This window comes from Doryrhamphus excisus, chromosome 10 (assembly GCF_030265055.1).
Source record: "Doryrhamphus excisus isolate RoL2022-K1 chromosome 10, RoL_Dexc_1.0, whole genome shotgun sequence".
Taxonomy (NCBI): domain Eukaryota; kingdom Metazoa; phylum Chordata; class Actinopteri; order Syngnathiformes; family Syngnathidae; genus Doryrhamphus; species Doryrhamphus excisus.
Window position 1 is genome coordinate 3,000,928 of NC_080475.1, and position 19,372 is coordinate 3,020,299.

Sequence of the window (19,372 nt, forward strand, 5' to 3'; positions counted from 1 at the left end):
TTGGGTCTCCGAGCTGTGAGGCCTGCGCACTAACCACTCAGACTGTGTTATTATTATGATGACTAAATTCATGTTTTTGAGCTGCAATAAAAGCCTGTTGCTCTGGCGATCAAGTCAGGTGCTCATCTCACCGAACAATCACTGACACCTAGTGACCAATATAGAATACTACATTCACTATTTCAATGTATTTTAGTTTGCTTCAAAATACTCAATTTAGGCCACAAATACGTACAATTTCCTTAAAGATACTTTTTTTTTTCCTTCGGGCAAGAGGTGGGGTACACCCTGGACTGGTGGCCCAGCCAATCACAGGGCGCATATAGACAAACAACCATTCACAATTAACCTAGCATATTTTTGTAATGTAGGAGGAAATCGGAGCATGCAAACTCCAGACAGAGATGGCCGAGGGTGGAATTGAACTTGGGTCTCCTAGCTGTGAGGCCTGCGCACTAACCACTCGTCCTACCATGCAGACTGTGTTATTATTATGATTACTAAATTCATGTTTTTGAGCTGCAATAAAAGCCTGTTGTTCTGGCGATCAATCATTCACAATTTGAATGTATTTTAGTTTGCTTCAAAATACTCAATTTAGGCCACAAATATGTACAATTTCCTTAAAGATACTTTTTTTTTCCTTGGGGCAAGAGGCGGGGTACACCCTGGACTGGTGGCCAGCCAATCACAGGGCACATATAGACAAACAACCATTCACACTCACATTCATACCTATGGACAATTTGGAGTCGCTAATTAACCTAGCATGTTTTTGGAATGTGGGAGGAAAATCGGAGTACCCGGAGAAAACCTTTTAAGATATTACGTTTGTGGTTCATTACATTTGTGGGTGTAACAATGCCGGTGTGAGAAAGTTGTATAAATTGTATGGTGAGGTGTTTTGCAGCCTTAAAACACATAATAATAATAATAATAATAATTGTATTGCAGGCTATTTTGGGAACCTGTCGCTTATCCCCGCAATAAACGAGGGAACCTTGTATAAACATTTTTATGGGTGTATGATCTCACCTTCTTTTGCTGTTCGCTGGAAGGCTCGGAACGTAACCCGTCATGGCTGACCCCAAGATGCGGAGGCGTGGACCCAATGCAGATGAAAATTGTGAAGTAAAGTTGGCTGAAAACAGAGGAGAACAAAACAGCAAATAAATATAAAATAAATATAAATATAAAATATAAGCATGTAAACAGATGGCGGTCACAGCTAGGAGGACCAGGGTTCGATTCCACCCTCGACAAACCCTCTGTGTGGAGTTTGCATGTTCTCCCCGTGCATGCGTGGGTTTTCTCCGGGTACTCCGGTTTCCTCCCACATTCCAAAAACATGCTAGGTTAATTAGCGACTCCAAATTGTCCATAGGTATGAATGTGAGTGTGAATGGTTGTTTGAAAATATGTGCCCTGTGATTGGCTGGCGACCAGTCCAGGGTGTACCCCGCCTCTCGCCCGAAGACAGCTGGGATAGGCTCCAGCAACCCCCCGAAGACAGCTGGGATAGGCTCCAGCATGCCCGCGACCCTCGTGAGGAAAATGCGGTAGAAAAAGAATGAATGAATGAAGCATGTAAACAGGAACTGGCTGATAATAATAATCCATAATAATGGATGTTCAAAAGTTGAGCTTCCCTTTTGGGATGTTACAATTTGAGACAATATAAACAAGAAGCGAGGCGGACTAGCAGTGTGCGGCGGGTGTCAAGTGCTGCTAGCAAGAAAATCTGATTAAACAATTAGTGTCAATTAGCCCCCGACCAAATCATTCTACAAACAATTGGTCTCTAGTGCCCGGCTTAATTACAGGCGACTTTCAGCTCCTTATCATGAGCCCATGTCGCCCGTGATTCATGTCCGACTCACGTCTGTCCCTCAAGCACCATCAATTATCCGCCGGCAAACAAATCCACCGAGCACAAGAAGAAAAAAAAAAAAAAAAAAAAAGACAGCTGCAGATCCAGGGTCTGATGCCTGATTAGCATAAGTCTGTGTATGCGTGTCAAACTACAAGCGATGAAAATACCGCCAATCACATACGTGCTTTGTTGCAAACCTTAATTGAATTCTAACGTGCGTTTAAAAATAACATCTTCCAACAAGACACTTTTTTTTTTTTTTTGGGAAGCCAAACGGTGTAAACAAGATCTCGTAAACACGACAACAAACACACTCGTAGTGTACACACATTTCACCAAACGTGCGAAAGGGGAGCGACAGCAGGCGCAATGACATGTTAAATTACCCCCGTGATGTATAGCTTAATGAACCCCTTGTGTTGATCGCGCTCCACATTAAATCAACAGCCACGAACAGATTCCCTTATTTTCTCAATGCTGCCTTGATAAACTGCAATTTCATTTAACCTTGGACAGCAACTTTAATAGCTTCCACAGGACAACTGTCAATACTCGCCTGGCTATACAGTGATTAAATTGCACGGCAAAGAAGTGTGCCACGGCTCCCCCTATCCCGGAGTGTATGCCATCCGAATACACCACCACCACAACCTCATCATTTTTATGTCGCAATTTGCACTTTAACACTTGCAAAGCTTTGCTAAAAAGTACAAAGAAAATAACAAAATATGCAGTTGAAAAAAAAAAGTCGGAACAACAGGAACGCAGACTGAACCACGTGACACAAAATCCATTAAAAAAGAAAGAACCAATGTCAACATAGGCAAAATAGGCATGACCTGGTGATGTGCATTGTTAGCTAGCCAATATTAACATGTTTTCTGGTGTTATAACGCACAGAACAGGGAAATAAATATGTTCATGTTTCTAAATAAGGAATGTTCTGACTTGACAACATGCGGCAAGGAGCCATCCAAATGCGCCACCACTGCCACCACCCCATCACCTTTACGTTGCAATTTGCACTTTAACACTTGCAAAACTTTGCTAAAAAGTACAAAGAAAATAACAAAATATGCAGTTGAAAAAAAAAAGTCGGAACAACAGGAACGCAGACTGAACCACGTGACACAAAATCCATTAAAAAAGAAAGAACCAATGTCGACATAGGCAAAATAGGCATGACCTTGTGATGTGCATTGTTAGCTAGCCAATATTAACATGTTTTCTGGTGTTATAACGCACAGAAGAGGGAAATAAATATGTTCATGTTTCACATAAGGATTGTCAATCAGGAATGTTCTGACTTGACAACATGCGGCAAATCCAAATACGCCACAACCCCACCACCGCCACCACCCCATCACCTTTACGTCGCAATTTGCACTTTAACACTTGCAAAGCTTCGCTAAAAAAGTACAAAGAAAGTAACAAAATATGCAGAGTGTCAAAACATGATCATGTTTAGTGTTATGTGCTTGTTGTCATTACGTGTTATAAAATGTTGTTTCAGGTACGGTGGAACTTGTTAAAGTGATACAATTTGAAGATTTTTCGCAAAAAAATATACCTCAAAATTCAAAACCTTGGTTAGCGTCCGCCCTGGTTAGAATGTTTTTTTGGTTAAAGCCACAATTTTGCCTCGGTTTGCATTCAAAATGATAATAATAATAATAATAATAATACACAGTGTGAGTCTAACTGTGTTCTTAATTTTTTCTTTTTTTTTTTTTTAGCCCAAAATGTCCCTGTTAGCATTCCATTTGCTTGCCATGCGGTTAATTGGTTCCAGACATGACTGCGATAAATGAATTTCAATACTAATAAACAGAATATTTTTGTAATTAGAGCATAAAAAGGCTCTTTATGACTTTGTAAATACAGGTTTTGACATTATTAGAGCCCTGTAGATATGAAGTAACACTGTTACGCTCCTATTGTACTTGTTTACATCACATTGTGCGGATGTTACTGAGCTCGGCTCGGTCTCCATACTGTGGTGTGAAAGGTCATTTCTCGATTAAAAATAGGCCTTAAATTGTCACTGATCATGTCATTTATGAATTACACGTCATTCAATTGTTCTCAGCAAGAGAGGAGAAATATGACCTTAGGGAAGATTTTAACTAAACACGCTCATACATTAGAATGCTTAAAACCTTCATTATGTGGAATGTAATTATGGAACGGAATTGAGTAAGGAACTCAAACAACGCACTAAAAATGCAGCGATTTAGGACTCCTGCTCCGTTTTGGAAATGTGAATTTTACTACGTGATGTAGTCCAATGCAACTTCTATGCATGTTAATGTGCCTAATATTAAAATAACAATTGTGACGACATGCGGCTTCAGGGTCCGTCTTGTCAGCCCTGAGCGGGGAAGACAGGCTAAAAGTAGATTGTGACAGGCGGTGACAAGAGTCACCCGTCATAATGATTTTCGCTGACATCCTCCACTCTTATCAATTTAGCATAAATTATAAGCCAAGGAAGACCTGCTGGCTGATTAAAACCAATTGTGTGGGTGACGAAGGACAAGGCAACCTCTTTATTATATGATAAACTAAGTTAATGGAAGACGACAATCTCTCCTCGGGGAAATCGGACCGACTCTTAATTAAATCATTGTTTTCTCTGCTCCCGAGAAGGTGATCCATACTCATCCAACATGCACCAGAATAGGACTTAGCTGGAACTACAAGAACAAAGAATCATTTGTTATGATCACATGATCTTTGAATTAGGAGTGACGCTAAATACTCAAGGGCCACAACATTAGAGTTACATTACAGTAACTATTCATGTATGAAAGACATAGTACACTGTACACTGTACAATACAAGCGTTGCATCAAGAATTCTACTGTAACAAAAATATTAGGGATGTCCGATATTGGCCAATATTTTGTCCAAAAAAGATAATTTTGGACAATATTGAGATATTGTCCAACTCTCAATTTCCAACACCGATATCCGCCGATACGGATATATACATGTGTGTTGTATACAGCATGTTCTTATTATCGATTTTCATGATACAGATGTTGACCAATATCACATTTTTATGCTGATATCAGTCCGATAATAATCAGCACCCACAATTATCAAACATACATGTTTTGATGAACATTATCAGAGATGTACATTTTTATTTATCATATTTTAATGTCATAGGCTGCACGGTGGTTGAGTGGTTAGCATGCAGGCCTCACAGCTAGGAGACCCAAGTTCAATTGCTCCCTCGGCCATCTCTGTGTGGAGTTTGCATGCTCCGTTTTTTTACCGCATTATAAAAACATGCTAGGTTAATTAGCGACTCTAAATTGTCCATAGGTATGAATGTGAGTGTGAATGGTTGTTTGTCTATATGTGCCCTGTGATTGGCTGGCCACCAGTCCAGGGGGTACCCCGCCTCTCGCCCGAAGGAAAAAAAAAAAGTATCTTTAAGGAAATTGTACATATTTGTGGCATAAATTGAGTATTTTGAAGCAAACTAAAATACATTGAAATAGTGAATGTAGTATTCTATATTGGTCACTAGGTGTCAGTGATTGTTCGGTGAGATGAGCACCTGACTTGATCGCCAGAACAACAGGCTTTTATTGCAGCTCAAAACCATGAATTTAGTAATCAAAATAATAACACAGGCTGAGTGGTTAGTACGCAGGCCTCACAGCTAGAAGACCCAAGTTCAATTCCACCCTCGGCCATCTCTGTCTGGAGTTTGCATGCTCCGATTTCCTCCCACATTCCAAAAACATGCTAGGTTAATTAGCGACTCCAAATTGTCCATAGGTATGAATGAGAGTGTGAATGGTTGTTTGTCTATATGTGCCCTGTGATTGGCTGGCCACCAGTCCAGGATGTATCCCGCCTCTCGCCCGAAGACAGCTGGGATAGGCTCCAGCATCCCCCGCGACCCTCATGAGGATAAGCAGTAGAAAATGAATGAATTAATTTTTTGTTACATTAAATTGACCCCCAAAATGGTTTTTGGAATTGAACCGAATACTGCGGGTGAAATATGACAAACAGCTCTTTGCATCATGATGCAGGGCAGAAATAACCATTATAAACATTGTTGAATTATTTCTTGTGACGCAAAAAAAAATTAACTAAATAAAAACTAAATAAAACTAAATAAAATAAAAACTAAATAAATATTGTGAACTGTTATTAATGTATTTTCTGGATGTCAAGTTGCACATTTTCTGCTTAAGCATCAGTGCGTCACCAGTCATGGACCCCACGGCACGTCACTGCCTCCCTGATAACGTCAATCAAACGAGCATCATTATTAGCGCATTTTCACAGCTTGTGGAATGCATGTATCACCATTTAGATGACATTATCTCTCAGCAAACACAAGCATCATGTCGACATATTTGCTTACGGAGAAACAGCCGTGCATGACAGTTTGGTAATCCCTTTTGTTTTGTCATCACCTTCCCAGTTGAAAGGATTCCAAGGAGACGCGTGTTTGTGTGCAAGCTCCAGCCGGGGCTCAGCAAACACGACCAGTTTGTCTTCCTCTTGTGCTCCTCGGATGACATAACAGAAAAGCAAACATTTCTCTGCCTTGTTCCCCTCCCTCTCCCTGTCTCCGCACCTCGCCAACCCACCCATGAGCAACACTTGAGAGGTGACAGGCGTACACCCGCACTTCCATTATTATCCTCCGCGGAAAGAAAGAAAGAATGCCTCCGGGAGGATAATTAGTGAAACTTGAAGAGCTAATGCTAATCCAAAGTACTCCACTTTTGTGTGACGGCCTCCGCCGCCTGTCTGCGAGGCTGCAAGGCTGCTGCTGCTGACAAAGTGCAACGTTGGCCTCAGTGAAAGTCAATAAGGAGCGCACACCGTTAGCGGGCTTTATGATAAACAAACACGGCCATCTATCACAAGGGAAAAGCAGATCATAACATCCAACAGGCTAACACGCACATAAATTATTCCAAACATTTAATTTTCTTAATAGAAGAAGAATCATTTGTAACACCGAGGCAGCGCCGAGGCCTTGCAGCCGCCGGGCTTTGATTGACAAGAGCCGGGATGGATCATTAGCGGGCCTATCTCGACATAGTCGCGTGACAAGACCGGTCGCGCCTCAATTCCGAGCGTGTTCACTATTAGCATGCCATTATCTTAATACGGGAGACAGATTATGCTCATCCAAGTGACCAGTTACGCAGTCGCCATGGCGACTAAACATACAGTATAGCAGATGATAAAGCGGCATGTCTCTCTTCGGTCAAAAAATATAAGAATGTGTGTCACAACGTTAAACTTAGCAACCTTCAATTTGTGGTTAGTATTGACAATAGCTAATGTTTGGCGCTAAACGTTGCCAAATCACTATTAATAGCTGACGATAAACCTGTGTGAGTCATGACTTGCCATGTTAGACCAATGCAGCAGCTTGAGAAAAATAAATTCATTCAGGCCCTGAATCCAAGGTTCATGGGATTTTTTTTTTTTTTTTGGGGGGGGGGGGGGGTGAAAAAAAAAAGTCGGAATAACAGGAACGCAGACTGAACCGCGTGACACAAAATTCATTAAAGAAGAAAGAATGAATGTCGACATAGGCAAAATAGGCATGACCTTGTGATGTGCATTGTTAGCTAGCCAATATTAACATGTTTTCTGGTGTTATAACGCACAGAAGAGGGAAATAAATATGTTCATGTTTCACATAAGGGTTGTGAATGATGGGCAAAATTCACTCCCAAAATAAATACAGTTCCCCTTCACGCATAAAGAAACACTGAAACAAGTTGTGTTGAAGTCAAGTTGTTTTTTTTTTTGTTCTGACTTGACAAAATGTGGCAAGGGGGTATGCTGGAGCCTATCCTAGCTGACTTTGGTTTAGAGGCGGGTACACAAAATACATTTTCCAAACCTGTTAAGTTAAAATTCAGGTAGTTAAAAGCAAAATGGTAATGGTTATATTTCATTTGAACATGCATCAGATTACAATTGAATGCATCACATAATCAGTTCACAGTTCCACATGTCCAAAAGGAGTAGGAAGAAGCAAAGCTTATTAAATCCTACCCCTCCATCTGGTACTTTTACAATCAGTAACTGTTACATTTGTTCACTTCCTGCTTTCCTAATTGTATTTTTAATTAATTAATTTTAATTTTAATTAATTAATTTTAATTTTAATTTTAATTTTAATTTTAATTTTAATTTTAATTTTAATTTTAATTTTAATTTTAATTTTAATTTTAATTTTAATTTTAATTTTAATTTTAATTTTAATTTTAATTTTAATTTTAATTTTTAATTAATCCTTGTATTTAGCAAACATCAACTGCTTGTATTGTTTCTTGAATTGGCTCATCGTTGTGCATTGTTTGAGGGTCTTACTCAATCCATTCCATAGTTTGATTCCACATACTGAAATGCTATGGCATATGGATTCCCTTTTTAGTTCTTACAGTGAGAGAATACATGAGTGGAAATGATGCTCCATAAAATAAGCTTTTCTGGGAATATAGAGAAGCCATATTAAAGCCATATTAAACTGTCTAAAGGCAGGCCACATTTTGGAAAGACCTGCTTTAAAACATTCACGCAGCTCAGAGGAGCAGCTTATTAAATATGTGATCTACTCACAAGCTCTCTATTTAGATCTTTGTTTGGGATGGGGCTCACTCGAGAGGAGGCGGAGGAGGAGGAGAAAAGTGTTTTGGCGGCTCTCATTGAACCAAGGAGAAACCAGAAGCTCCCGTCTTGCCACACAAAGCCGGGAACAGCTGGCTGATCGATACCTGACAAAGGCTGAGAGGTTAGAGCAGTCAAAAGACTGTTAACTAGCCATTTTATTTGTCAGACATTTATATCATTGTTTATGGTTCACTGCACCCCCCTTTCTCTTTGGACCGGGCCGCACACCTGTGCTTGGAACACGGTCAAGACCCCCCCAGCCCCTCCTCCATCGCCTCGTGACACGGTTACCTGGTTCGGCCGTATGGATGGCGATAGCTAGATTTATATGTGGTAGATATTTTAACAGATAGTATTAACTACTTTATTAACTACAGGTTTTTTTTTATTTTTTTTACTAATTTTACACTTAATATGGCAAGAATTTAAATTGCCAGAATTCATTTCATGATAAATGGGGAGTTTTGGGGGAGACTTTTTAATATTATAGTTAACTTAAATTAACTTAAATTTAACACACACACTATTTTATGCTTATAATTTTCCATTGAATTATTTGTCTAATTTTATCTGTAAAAGTGTTATACTCAGGAGAACTTTAAACATTCATTCATTCATTTTCTACAGCTGGGATAGGCTCCAGCACCCCCACTTTAAACATCAAACTATGTAATTTAATTTTGCAGTTTTGTTGTGGGTTTTTTTTTTGTTTTTTTTTTTACTAAATAAGACATCCGACTTGCAAGTCATGTTGCCAGTTTGTATGTTAAAAGTTGAAATACTTAAAAAGGTGGACCGCATGTGGCCCCCGGGCCGTAGTTTGCCCACCCCTGCCATAAACCGATTTTTCATGTCCCGTTTTTCAGGAGCACTTTAAACATCAAACTATGTAATTTAATTTTACAGTTTTATCTATTTTTATTTTTTTTTTACAAAATAAGACATCCGACTTGCAAGTCATGTTGCCAGTTTGTATGTTAAAAGTTGAAATACTTAGAAAGCAACCGGCGGGTCGGATTCAAACGCTTAGTGGACCGCATGTGGCCCCCGGGCCGTAGTTTGCCCACCCCTGGCATAAACCGATTTCTCATGTGCCGTTTTTCAGGAGCACTTTTAACATCAAATTATGTTATTTAATTTTACAGTTTTTTTTTTGTTGGTTTTTTTTACAAAATAAGACACCCGACTTGCAAGTCATGTTGCCAGTTTGTATGTTAAAAATTGAAATATTTAGAAAGCAACCAGCGGGCCGGATTCAAACACTTAGTGTGCCGCATGTGGCCCCCGGGCCGTAGTTTGGCCACCCCTGTCATAACCCGATAAAATTACCACATAACCCGATGTTATGTGGTATCACGATCAGCTGATTTAAAAGCTAACCGTGACACTCAATGATCAACGCTCTATGTCTAATATGTTCTGATCTATCATATTCCTGTAAACTATAATGTCACGAACACAAAAGTGTGACACAAACTGAGATTTTTTTTAAAACATCATCTTTTCATTTGTGTGCATAATATTCGTGTATCACCTCTTGGTCCCGCTGAGAAACACAAGGCTCGGGTTCCAACAGGCTGGCACCAACTCCGGGGCTCACCCAGGCAGAGAGGGGCTTCCTGCACATCCTTTGTCACACCATTTGGGGACCCTTGTGTCTATGTGGCTGCTCCGGCGCTCTGGAACCACTTGGCAGCTCTATATGCACATGGACATCTGCTCTTCCCCCCCACCCTGGACCCCCCTGACGGAACCTCCTGGTGGATAAGCACAACAACATGCAACAGTATTATTTTTTTATGCATACACATATAACAAATATATGTCAATAACACAAATATATAACAGGGCTGTACTATGTTGCATCCTGGGCAGGGGGGGAACTTATTGGGGGATTTTGTTTGTCAGGCTACTACCTTGGAGAAAGCCCAAGACCGAGGAGTAAAAATTGGAAAAATCAGGTTCAATCAGGTTCCGGTTCTGACTATTGCAGCCTCCAGCCTGTAGCGATGCCCCCCTCCACCCCCGCCCACTTTCCTTCACACTCCACAGACGTGCCAAACCCAAAACAAACATGTCTGCCATGTGGAACTTACCTATTGTTTGTGAAGGTGATATACATTTCTACCCATGTTAAAAAGCCTTCATTTAAGGAATTGATTATTCCTTTAGTGGTGAAGTGGTTAGCACACAGACCTCACAGGGTTCAATTCCACCCTCGGCCATCTCTGTGTGGAGTTTGCATGTTCCCCCACGTGCAGTCCAAAAACATGCTAGGTTAATTAGCGACTCCAAATTGTCCATAGGTATGAATGTGAGTGTGAATGGTTGTTTGTCTATATGTGCCCTGTGATTGGCTGGCCACCAGTCCAGGGTGTACCCCGCCTGGGATAGGCTCCAGCACCCCCCCGCGACCCTCGTGAGTATAAGCGGTAGAAAATGAATGAATGAATTATTCCTTTATGATTTGAGGAACACACACCTGATGGAGTTTGGTGACCTTTTAAGGTTCAAGATGTGCCTGTCAGTCAGAACCGTGAGAATAAATTAATTCATGGGACTCGATCGCCAGACTTTCTGGAACATGGAAGACACAAGGTTTGACGACTAATTTCTGACTGGGAGCCCAGACTGTGAGAAGTTATGAATTGTGTGTGAATGAAGGTGATTTTATGCTTCCATCTTCCATATAATTTAATAAGACGGGTACAACCAGGAATTCTGGGCCCCATTATTTATTTTTTTTTAAATAATTTTTAAGTATTTTTTCGGGATTGTGCTAACATCCCCCCACCCTTATATGACATCTCTGGCTAATAGCAACCATTACGGTTAATCGATGTGATCGGTATTGGCCAATACGGTAGCATTAAAACTCTGATGGAGTATTCCTATAGAAAAAAGCAATGGTCTGTCTGTATGTAAACGTTCAGTATTTCTGTTTGTCTGACTGTTAGGACTCCACTTCTTGGTTTATGGAGGATGACATAATCATAATAATTATCAATTATAATCATCTTGGGTGAAAACAATAATTATTCGAGGGGGTCAGAAGCTTTTTAACACTATGTCCTTTGCAGTGGACAACGGGATCTAACTCTGGTAACTCTTAGAAGAGTCTTAGAAGAATAAAAATGATAACAAATCTATTATACATTTGTTGCATTAGCCAGCTTCATCATTTTATATGAATATATAATAAATCCACATGTCCACCTTAAATGACAATGGAAAAATATGTCTTCAGTATCTTAAAAATGACTGCCACAACCACTTGAAAAATATTCATTAAAGAATTTATTTACTTTTAAAAGTAAAATACTTCAACAATATTACGAAGATAGCTCATCGAATAAACCATATTGATACTTTTTGAGTTTTTCATGACAAATAATAATAATAATAATAATAGTAAACTGATGCATTGCTAGGTTTCAGAAGGTTACCAACAGTGGAAAAAAAGTCAGTTATTGTCAGTACTACTTCCTGGTTCATATGGAATGATGTAAAACATTAGATTAGATTAGACTGATGGGACTCTACCATTTACATGTGTGTGTAGGGGAGGGGGATTACATTGCAATTCAAATTGGGGGGGAAAAGAAAAAATAAACCAAAATCTGGCACCAAAATTAAATGGGTTCTTGTATTACGGCCCCGTCCACAGATCCTGAGATATTTTTTTTTAATGTTAAAAAAAAAAATGTGCGTCCACACTGTGGCAGATTAGTAAATTACTGCATCCAGACGGGATGATTTCCTGTGTATACTTTTACATAATAATAACAGAATAATACACATGCAACCTTATTTTGTACATAATAAAACGTACATTATATAGGTCACAAGTGTTTATTTTTTTTACCGTCCAGAATCTAACCAGGGTGAAGCGACCCATCAAAGTGTAGCGTCTGCATCCACGGCCCACGGTTGTTTTGTGTGTGTGTGTGTGTGTGTGGGTAGTGATTGTGCCGCACGCAATATTGCACCCACTTTGTTCGTGCTCAGCGTCCCAGAATAAGTCGCGTCATTACGGCTGCAGAAGGGGACAGGTTTTGAGTTTGATTCCATGATGGTAATATATATAACCCAGAGAAAGCCTTCAATGGTGGAGGGGGGGGGGACATCTGTTCAGTGTGGCTTACAGTTACAGAGCTATATCGGGGCAACCTGTGAACCATCTGAACACACACACACACACACACCTCAACAGGCCGCTAAAATGAATCAGAGAAGACCCCCCCCCCCAACATCCTCACCCACCTCCGTTTATATGTTGTCTTTTAGCAGGAGCAACATGCTGCCTGTCACACTGACCTTTCACCTCTGGCTTGCTGCAATGATCACTTGCTAATTTGTCACCAAGGGGCAGCATGCACCCCCACACCCATCCCCACCCCCACATCCCCACACACAGAGCTTACATGTGCAAAAATCACAATCATGCATAAAAAAAAAAATATATATATATATACATCACTCAAATGAAGCATAGTTATAAATCTAAATTACATATATTGTAATGTAGGTGAGTTTGGTGGGTGGACTGCCCCCCCCCACCACCACCCCCACCCCATGAACTTACAGCTATGGGATTAAAGGTGTATTATTTATCTGCACCGTGCACAACACAGTCGCAGCGGCATGCAGCTTGTATCCGGTCGTGTTGTGTTGTGTTGTGCTGGGAGCAGAAACCGAGGGTCCAAATCCATGCACTGCAGAAAAAGACGGTATGTGTATAGTTCAATTCCCTAGTCTGATAGTCACCTTTTTATTTATTTATTGATTTATTGTAACATGCAAAATGTTCATTCAGTTTAATGTATTGTTATTGTTATTTCCTGAGTCATTCATTTACATGCAAAAATAAATTGATTGTTCCTATGATCACTTTTTAAAAATGCGTAATTAAATTTTCATAAATAATTAAAAAAATATTTTTAATTTTTTATAATTAAATGAAGGTTTGCATGTTTGGATTTTACAATTTTAATGATTTAAAGAAATATTAGCAACAGGTGTATAAAGTGACAACAACACTTTTATTCATATTCCCACCTGTGTATCACAATAAAAAAATATAATAAAAATAATGTAAAATAAAATAAAATTATGTAAAAAATGTAAAATTAAAATAATGTATCACTATTAAAAAAATCTTATTTTTTTGGTTTTTTTTGCACGTGAAAGTAAAGTACCTGTAAGCTCATCCAAAAAAAAAAAAAAAAAAAAACCTCTTGTGTCCAATGGTAGAAACACAAGAATTAATCAGGCAGCCCATCTATCAGCCTGTGTAATAAAGGAAGCGACGTGGCCAAGCCAACATGATGTGATGAATAATCCCTGGTCGTTTTAATTAACTTTTCCCTGTCCTGTAATGACCAAGCTGGTCAACAGAGCCGGTCAATAAGCATGTTAATATCAAACAAATAAAAAAAAGTGCGGATGATTAAAAACCTCCCGCGTTATTAAATTTGAAATTCAAATGAAATGTATGCTTCCAGTGCGGGGGGGGGGGGCTTGCATGCAAATGTATAATACGTATGGAGTCGACTTCTTCTTCTTATTATTATTATTACGTAACAACACCTTCTTGCGTGGATTTAACCAAATGTCAGTGAACGAATTGATGAACAGGTTCGATTCTTAAAATCCGGTTTGATCGCTTAGTTTCATAAATAAATCACAGTTATTGAAATTTGGAGGCAGAAATAAAGCCAGTTCACCTTCCTCATAAAATGAATCATCCGCCTGTGAAATCATCGAGTGGGTTTTTTTTTTTCAATCAAAATTGCCAAGATAATTGACTTCAATTATGGGAAAGTTATTTTCATATATATATATATGATTAGGATCAGAAAGGTCAGGAACAAAGCAGCCTTTGTGTATATTAAGTTATATTAAATAACAGGAAAATGCTTGCAAACAGGGTAAAAATGTATAATAAAAATAAAATAAAATAACAAATAAAATAATAATAAATAAAAATAATAAATAAAAACATAAATAAAAAAATAAATAATAAATAAATAATTAATAAAAATATTTAATAGAAATTGAATTAAAAAGTACATTTCTTGTTATTAAAATAGACAACTTTTTGTATTGTTTTTTTTAATTTATGGAACGTGATGTTCAGTTAAAAAATGTTCAATAACTACCCCCCCCCCCCCTTCCATTCCTTCCTCCTTATTCACTCTCATTTAACTTTACCTTCCTTCCGCTGTCTTTTATTATGGAGGGGGCGGCTTATGGGGGGGTGGAGATCCCTGTCTATTGATGACCTCACGAAGGGCCGTGCGGCTAGCCGCGCGGCGCGCCGGAGCCCCTGATTGGATGCCCGTGTCACAGAGCCACTTCAAAGCCAAGAGAGGAGCCCACAACCGTGGAAGAATGGGCGGAACGCATCATTGTATTGCACACCTCTAAAAAAAAAAAAAAAAAAAAAAAAAAAAAACACTGCTCGGATTCATAAATATAAAAAGATCCTCAGAGGAGGGCTGTGTTTTTTTGTGTGTGATGGCAACTTCACTTCTAGGGGTGAGTCTCCTAAAAAAAGGACTTTCTTACTGCTTCAATTAGTTCTTGTCACTGGCTGCTACTCTCTGCGTGCGTGGAGAGGGATTCAACTTTAAAATCTGCGTGGAAAAGTTTGTTTAGCTTCTATTTTCATTTGATGGGATAGAAGTCGGTGCGCAAAAGTGTTTTGCTTGTAAAAGTTTATCCAGGTAGGAGGATCGAGATTAAGAGTTGTGTGTATTGGATGAAATGTTTTTTTTATTATTCGCAGCGTGGAAAAAAAAAGTGAACCCCGGCCACTAACTTGCGTGTTTTCTGTCCCTCAAGGAGGAGCCGAGGTTGGGATCGACTCCTTTAGCCATGTTAGCGGCAACATGCAACAAAATCGGGAGTCCGAGCCCTTCGCCGTCCACCATTTCGGATAATTCCACGTCCTTCGGCAAAGGCTTCCACCCGTGGAAGAGAGCCGCAGCGAGCAGCTGCAGTCTCGGCTCCGGACTGTCCGGTTTCGGGGTGTCCCGCAACGGCTCGGGGATCTCGGACACCTTCGCCTCCAACGGTTCCACGGGCTCCAGCGCCTTTTCCCTCACGTCCGGCGCCTCGTCCGGTTCCCACTTTGGAAACGACTACTCCGTGTTCCAAGCCTCCGTGTCGAACAGCTCCCAGGAGTCGAGTCACCAGCCGGTGTTCATTTCCAAGGTGCACACGTCCGTGGACAGCCTGCAGGGCATCTATCCCAGGATGAGCGTGGCGCACCCGTACGAGTCCTGGTTCAAGTCCTCTCATCCCGGTATCCCTGCGGGAGAGGTGGGAACCACTGGGGCATCCGCTTGGTGGGACGTGGGGGCCGGGTGGATTGACGTGCAAAACCCGAACGGAGCATCCCTACATTCCGGTGGACTCCAGACGTCCTTGCATTCTCCTCTGGGCGGATATAATTCTGATTATTCCACTTTAAGCCACTCGGCCTTTAGTTCGAATCCCTCTCCTCACCTGTTGACCACCGGCCAGCACCTGATGGACGGTTTCAAACCGGTTCTCTCCTCTTACCCGGACACGACCCCCTCTCCGTTGACAGGTGCAGGGGGGACCATGCTCTCAGGGGGTCCGCCCTCCACTTTAGCGGGGTCTCCGAGGTCATCCGCCAGGCGCTACTCCGGCAGAGCTACCTGCGACTGTCCCAACTGCCAGGAGGCGGAGAGACTCGGACCGGCCGGCGCCAGCCTCCGGAGGAAGGGCCTCCACAGCTGCCACATCCCCGGCTGCGGGAAAGTGTACGGCAAAACGTCGCACCTCAAGGCGCACTTGCGGTGGCACACCGGCGAGAGACCGTTCGTGTGCAACTGGCTCTTTTGCGGCAAGAGGTTCACGCGCTCGGACGAGCTCCAGCGACACTTGCGCACTCACACCGGGGAGAAGAGGTTCGCCTGCCCGGTGTGCAACAAGAGGTTCATGCGGAGCGATCACCTGAGTAAGCACGTAAAGACTCACAGCGCCGGGGGGTCCGCGGGTTCAGGCTCCGGGGGCAGCGGAGGCAAGAGAGGGAGCGATACCGACAGCGAGCACAGCGCGCCGGGGAGCCCGCCGTGCCACTCCCCGGACCTGTTGCACCCGGCGGAGACGAGCCAGGGTGTCGGCATGAACGGCCTGTAAACTCCAGAAAGCGTGTGAACCCCCGAGAAAAATAAGTTTGGTAAGAAAAATGGCGGCGGACATACTGTACTGTATGCATTTAATGCGCCATGATGAGTGTCTACTATACATTTCTCAATAAGGACATACAGTGGATGCACTTTTCTTATCATATGCATCATTTTCATTGGGGTGTCACGTGCCATTTTTTTCCAAATATAATAAATGTGTCCTATATACATTTTGTCAACAAACAGGGATTTTTATTTGTAAAGGATATCAGTGTATGCATAAAGGCTCCACTCATTAATAAAATAGGCTTGTGATTTTTTTTAAAGGTACAGTACACCCATTATTTATGTCATTTAATAACTTTAATAATTTTACAGTTAGGGTTATTTTACTCCATAAAATCGTTTAATTGAAGAAATATGTCCACTAAAATGGACATATTTTATCATGTTCATTCAGTAAACAGGCCTGTACTGTTATTATTATTTTGGGTAAGGATTTACAGTGTTTTCATAATACATAACGCATCATGTTATTTTGATATAAAGAAAAAGAGGTCATGCTGTTGCTGTTCCATGATAGAAATAATTCCTGTAGGTGTAAAAGTGGTCAAAAGTTGTAAGAGCACTACTAAAAAAAAAAAAAAAAAAAAAAGGGGGCACCATTTGTTGATATTTTTGGAATATTATACAGTTCATAGGAGAACGAACTCTGGCACTTTATTACCGAGCAATGGAGATGTATGGACGGATGGATGGATGATGGACACTCGGTATATTGAATAAATGGAGTCAAATGATAAGATGCTTTTTGTTATGGACGTGATCATATTAGATCTCACACACACACACACACACACACTTTCTGTCCAGTCCACAAGTTGGTATAGTTTCCTGATATTACGGCAAAAAATGTTCTGTAAATATTAAAAAGTGTAGCTTAGAATATACGCCCTAATGTCAAAAAAAAAGTGAGTAATGTATTTGTCCAGGAGACGATTTTTTTTGTATAGCTATTTCTAGTTGTATATGGACTCTAGTAAATATTTGAAAATATACGGAGATGTACTTTTTTTTTTTTTTGCTTTGACATGATATGAAAACGTATTTGTGGGGGAGTTCTATATTTAACCACGACTTTTTCTTGTATGTAGGGGTCTATATCATTAGGCGCACTTTTTGAATTTATTTGTAAACTTTGGAAATGAGTTACTGTTTACCTGCTGTTGTTATAATTTTTTTTATTTTATTTAAGTAAGCATGTTGTAAAGTGATTTTAATTTTACAATGATATCTTTTTTTTGGTTTTGTTTTGTTTCCTCCTCATGAGAATGGCTTTTTATGTGAGCCACTCAATAAAGTCACTATGGACTCAAACTCAGAATTTGTTGGGTCGGTTAAACATTTTTTTTATTTTTTATTATTTTTTTTTTTTTGCTGATGATAAAGATGTTATTTCAGTGTAAGGAATTTATGGCATTTTTAGAGTTTTATGTGAAGGCCATCAACTGGGCCTTCTTTGAAAATGATCATTCATTGAATTAAATCAAGTATGAAGGGTAATACACGTAATAAAATACAATATTGCAATTTAGGATAGAATTATGGTTATTTTTTTTATTATGAAGGTGTTTTTTTTCCTGTTGATCGTGAACGGTCCTTCAAGGATGAGCTCATTGCCAACTTTTTCATTATATTTTACATATTACCCTATGTGATATAATTTGGAATAATGTCATATAATAGTTATTTTTGTTCATTTTTGATACATGCACACATTGTTGTGATGATTTTTAACAAATATTTCCAAAATTTTGGGGGTGATTTTTTTAACTTTACTATCAAAATCATTCCTTTTAATACTTCTAAAGCCTTTTATTGACTGATATGACCTGTAGAAGTGGAGATTTATTTTTTTGTTTTTGCACTATAACTATAGAAAAAAGTGTTCTATTGGAAATCATGTTCATCATTTCACAGCAATCAACTCAAATCGATGAAAGTTTGGGGAAAGTCTACAAAAATAACATCAAAATGTTTTCTCCCAGACTGGAAACGATCAAGATATGTGTTAAATATTTATTGTTATTTGTACAAATTATTTTTTTTATTGGATTATTTGAAGCTCTCGGAGAACAAACCGTAAACTTTGGTGAGGCTCGGTTTCAACATATAATGCACAACCTCTCAGCGCCCTCTAGTGTTCAAATATTTGACTGGCATCCATGTTAAGCAAAAAAAAAAGACCTCCTTGAATACTTTACAAGTACATTTCCCCAGTTTTAATCAAAGAGTTTCCCATTTTGCTCCTGTTCAGAACTTTGGACAGTGGCTTTTAAACAATTATATATATAAATAAAGTTATAATTACCTTGTGTGCAATACTTACATGAGAACTTGGGGTTTCTTCCTGGCCTTTCCTTGAAGGTGCAGCCAATACATCTGCAAGACACACCAGAGAATAACAAAACATTATTTGTACAATTAGCACTCTTACATTTAAGTTACATTCACCCCAAAGTGAATGGTCTGCAAATGCATCACAGCTGTGTGGCTTTATGTAACCTCTTGTTCAATTTACTCCACACCATGACAGTAATTGCATTTCAAGTATCTTGAATAGGGGCTTTGCGGCCACTTCACTTGAACAGAAGAGGAGAAACAC

The 19,372-nt window shown here is 39.9% G+C and overlaps 1 protein-coding gene and 1 long non-coding RNA gene across 2 annotated transcripts in view; one reads left to right on the forward strand and one right to left on the reverse strand.

Moving 5' to 3' along the window:
- Window positions 1–415: 415 nt before the first annotated feature.
- LOC131136823 (uncharacterized) overlaps window positions 416–19,372 on the reverse strand; it is a 29,154-nt gene continuing 10,197 nt past the window's right edge. The window contains exons 2-4 of the long non-coding RNA XR_009131815.1: window positions 19,097–19,149; window positions 10,080–10,302; window positions 416–1,141 (exon numbers count right to left, since the gene is read on the reverse strand). This is a non-coding gene — a long non-coding RNA (uncharacterized LOC131136823). The remainder of the gene's footprint in view (window positions 1,142–10,079; window positions 10,303–19,096; window positions 19,150–19,372) is intronic.
- Window positions 15,012–18,259, forward strand: sp8b (sp8 transcription factor b). The gene is made up of 2 exons (XM_058084088.1): window positions 15,012–15,085; window positions 15,392–18,259. Exons 1-2 carry the CDS (start codon window positions 15,065–15,067, stop codon window positions 16,715–16,717), a joined length of 1,347 nt encoding a protein of 448 aa, XP_057940071.1. The 5' UTR covers window positions 15,012–15,064; the 3' UTR covers window positions 16,718–18,259.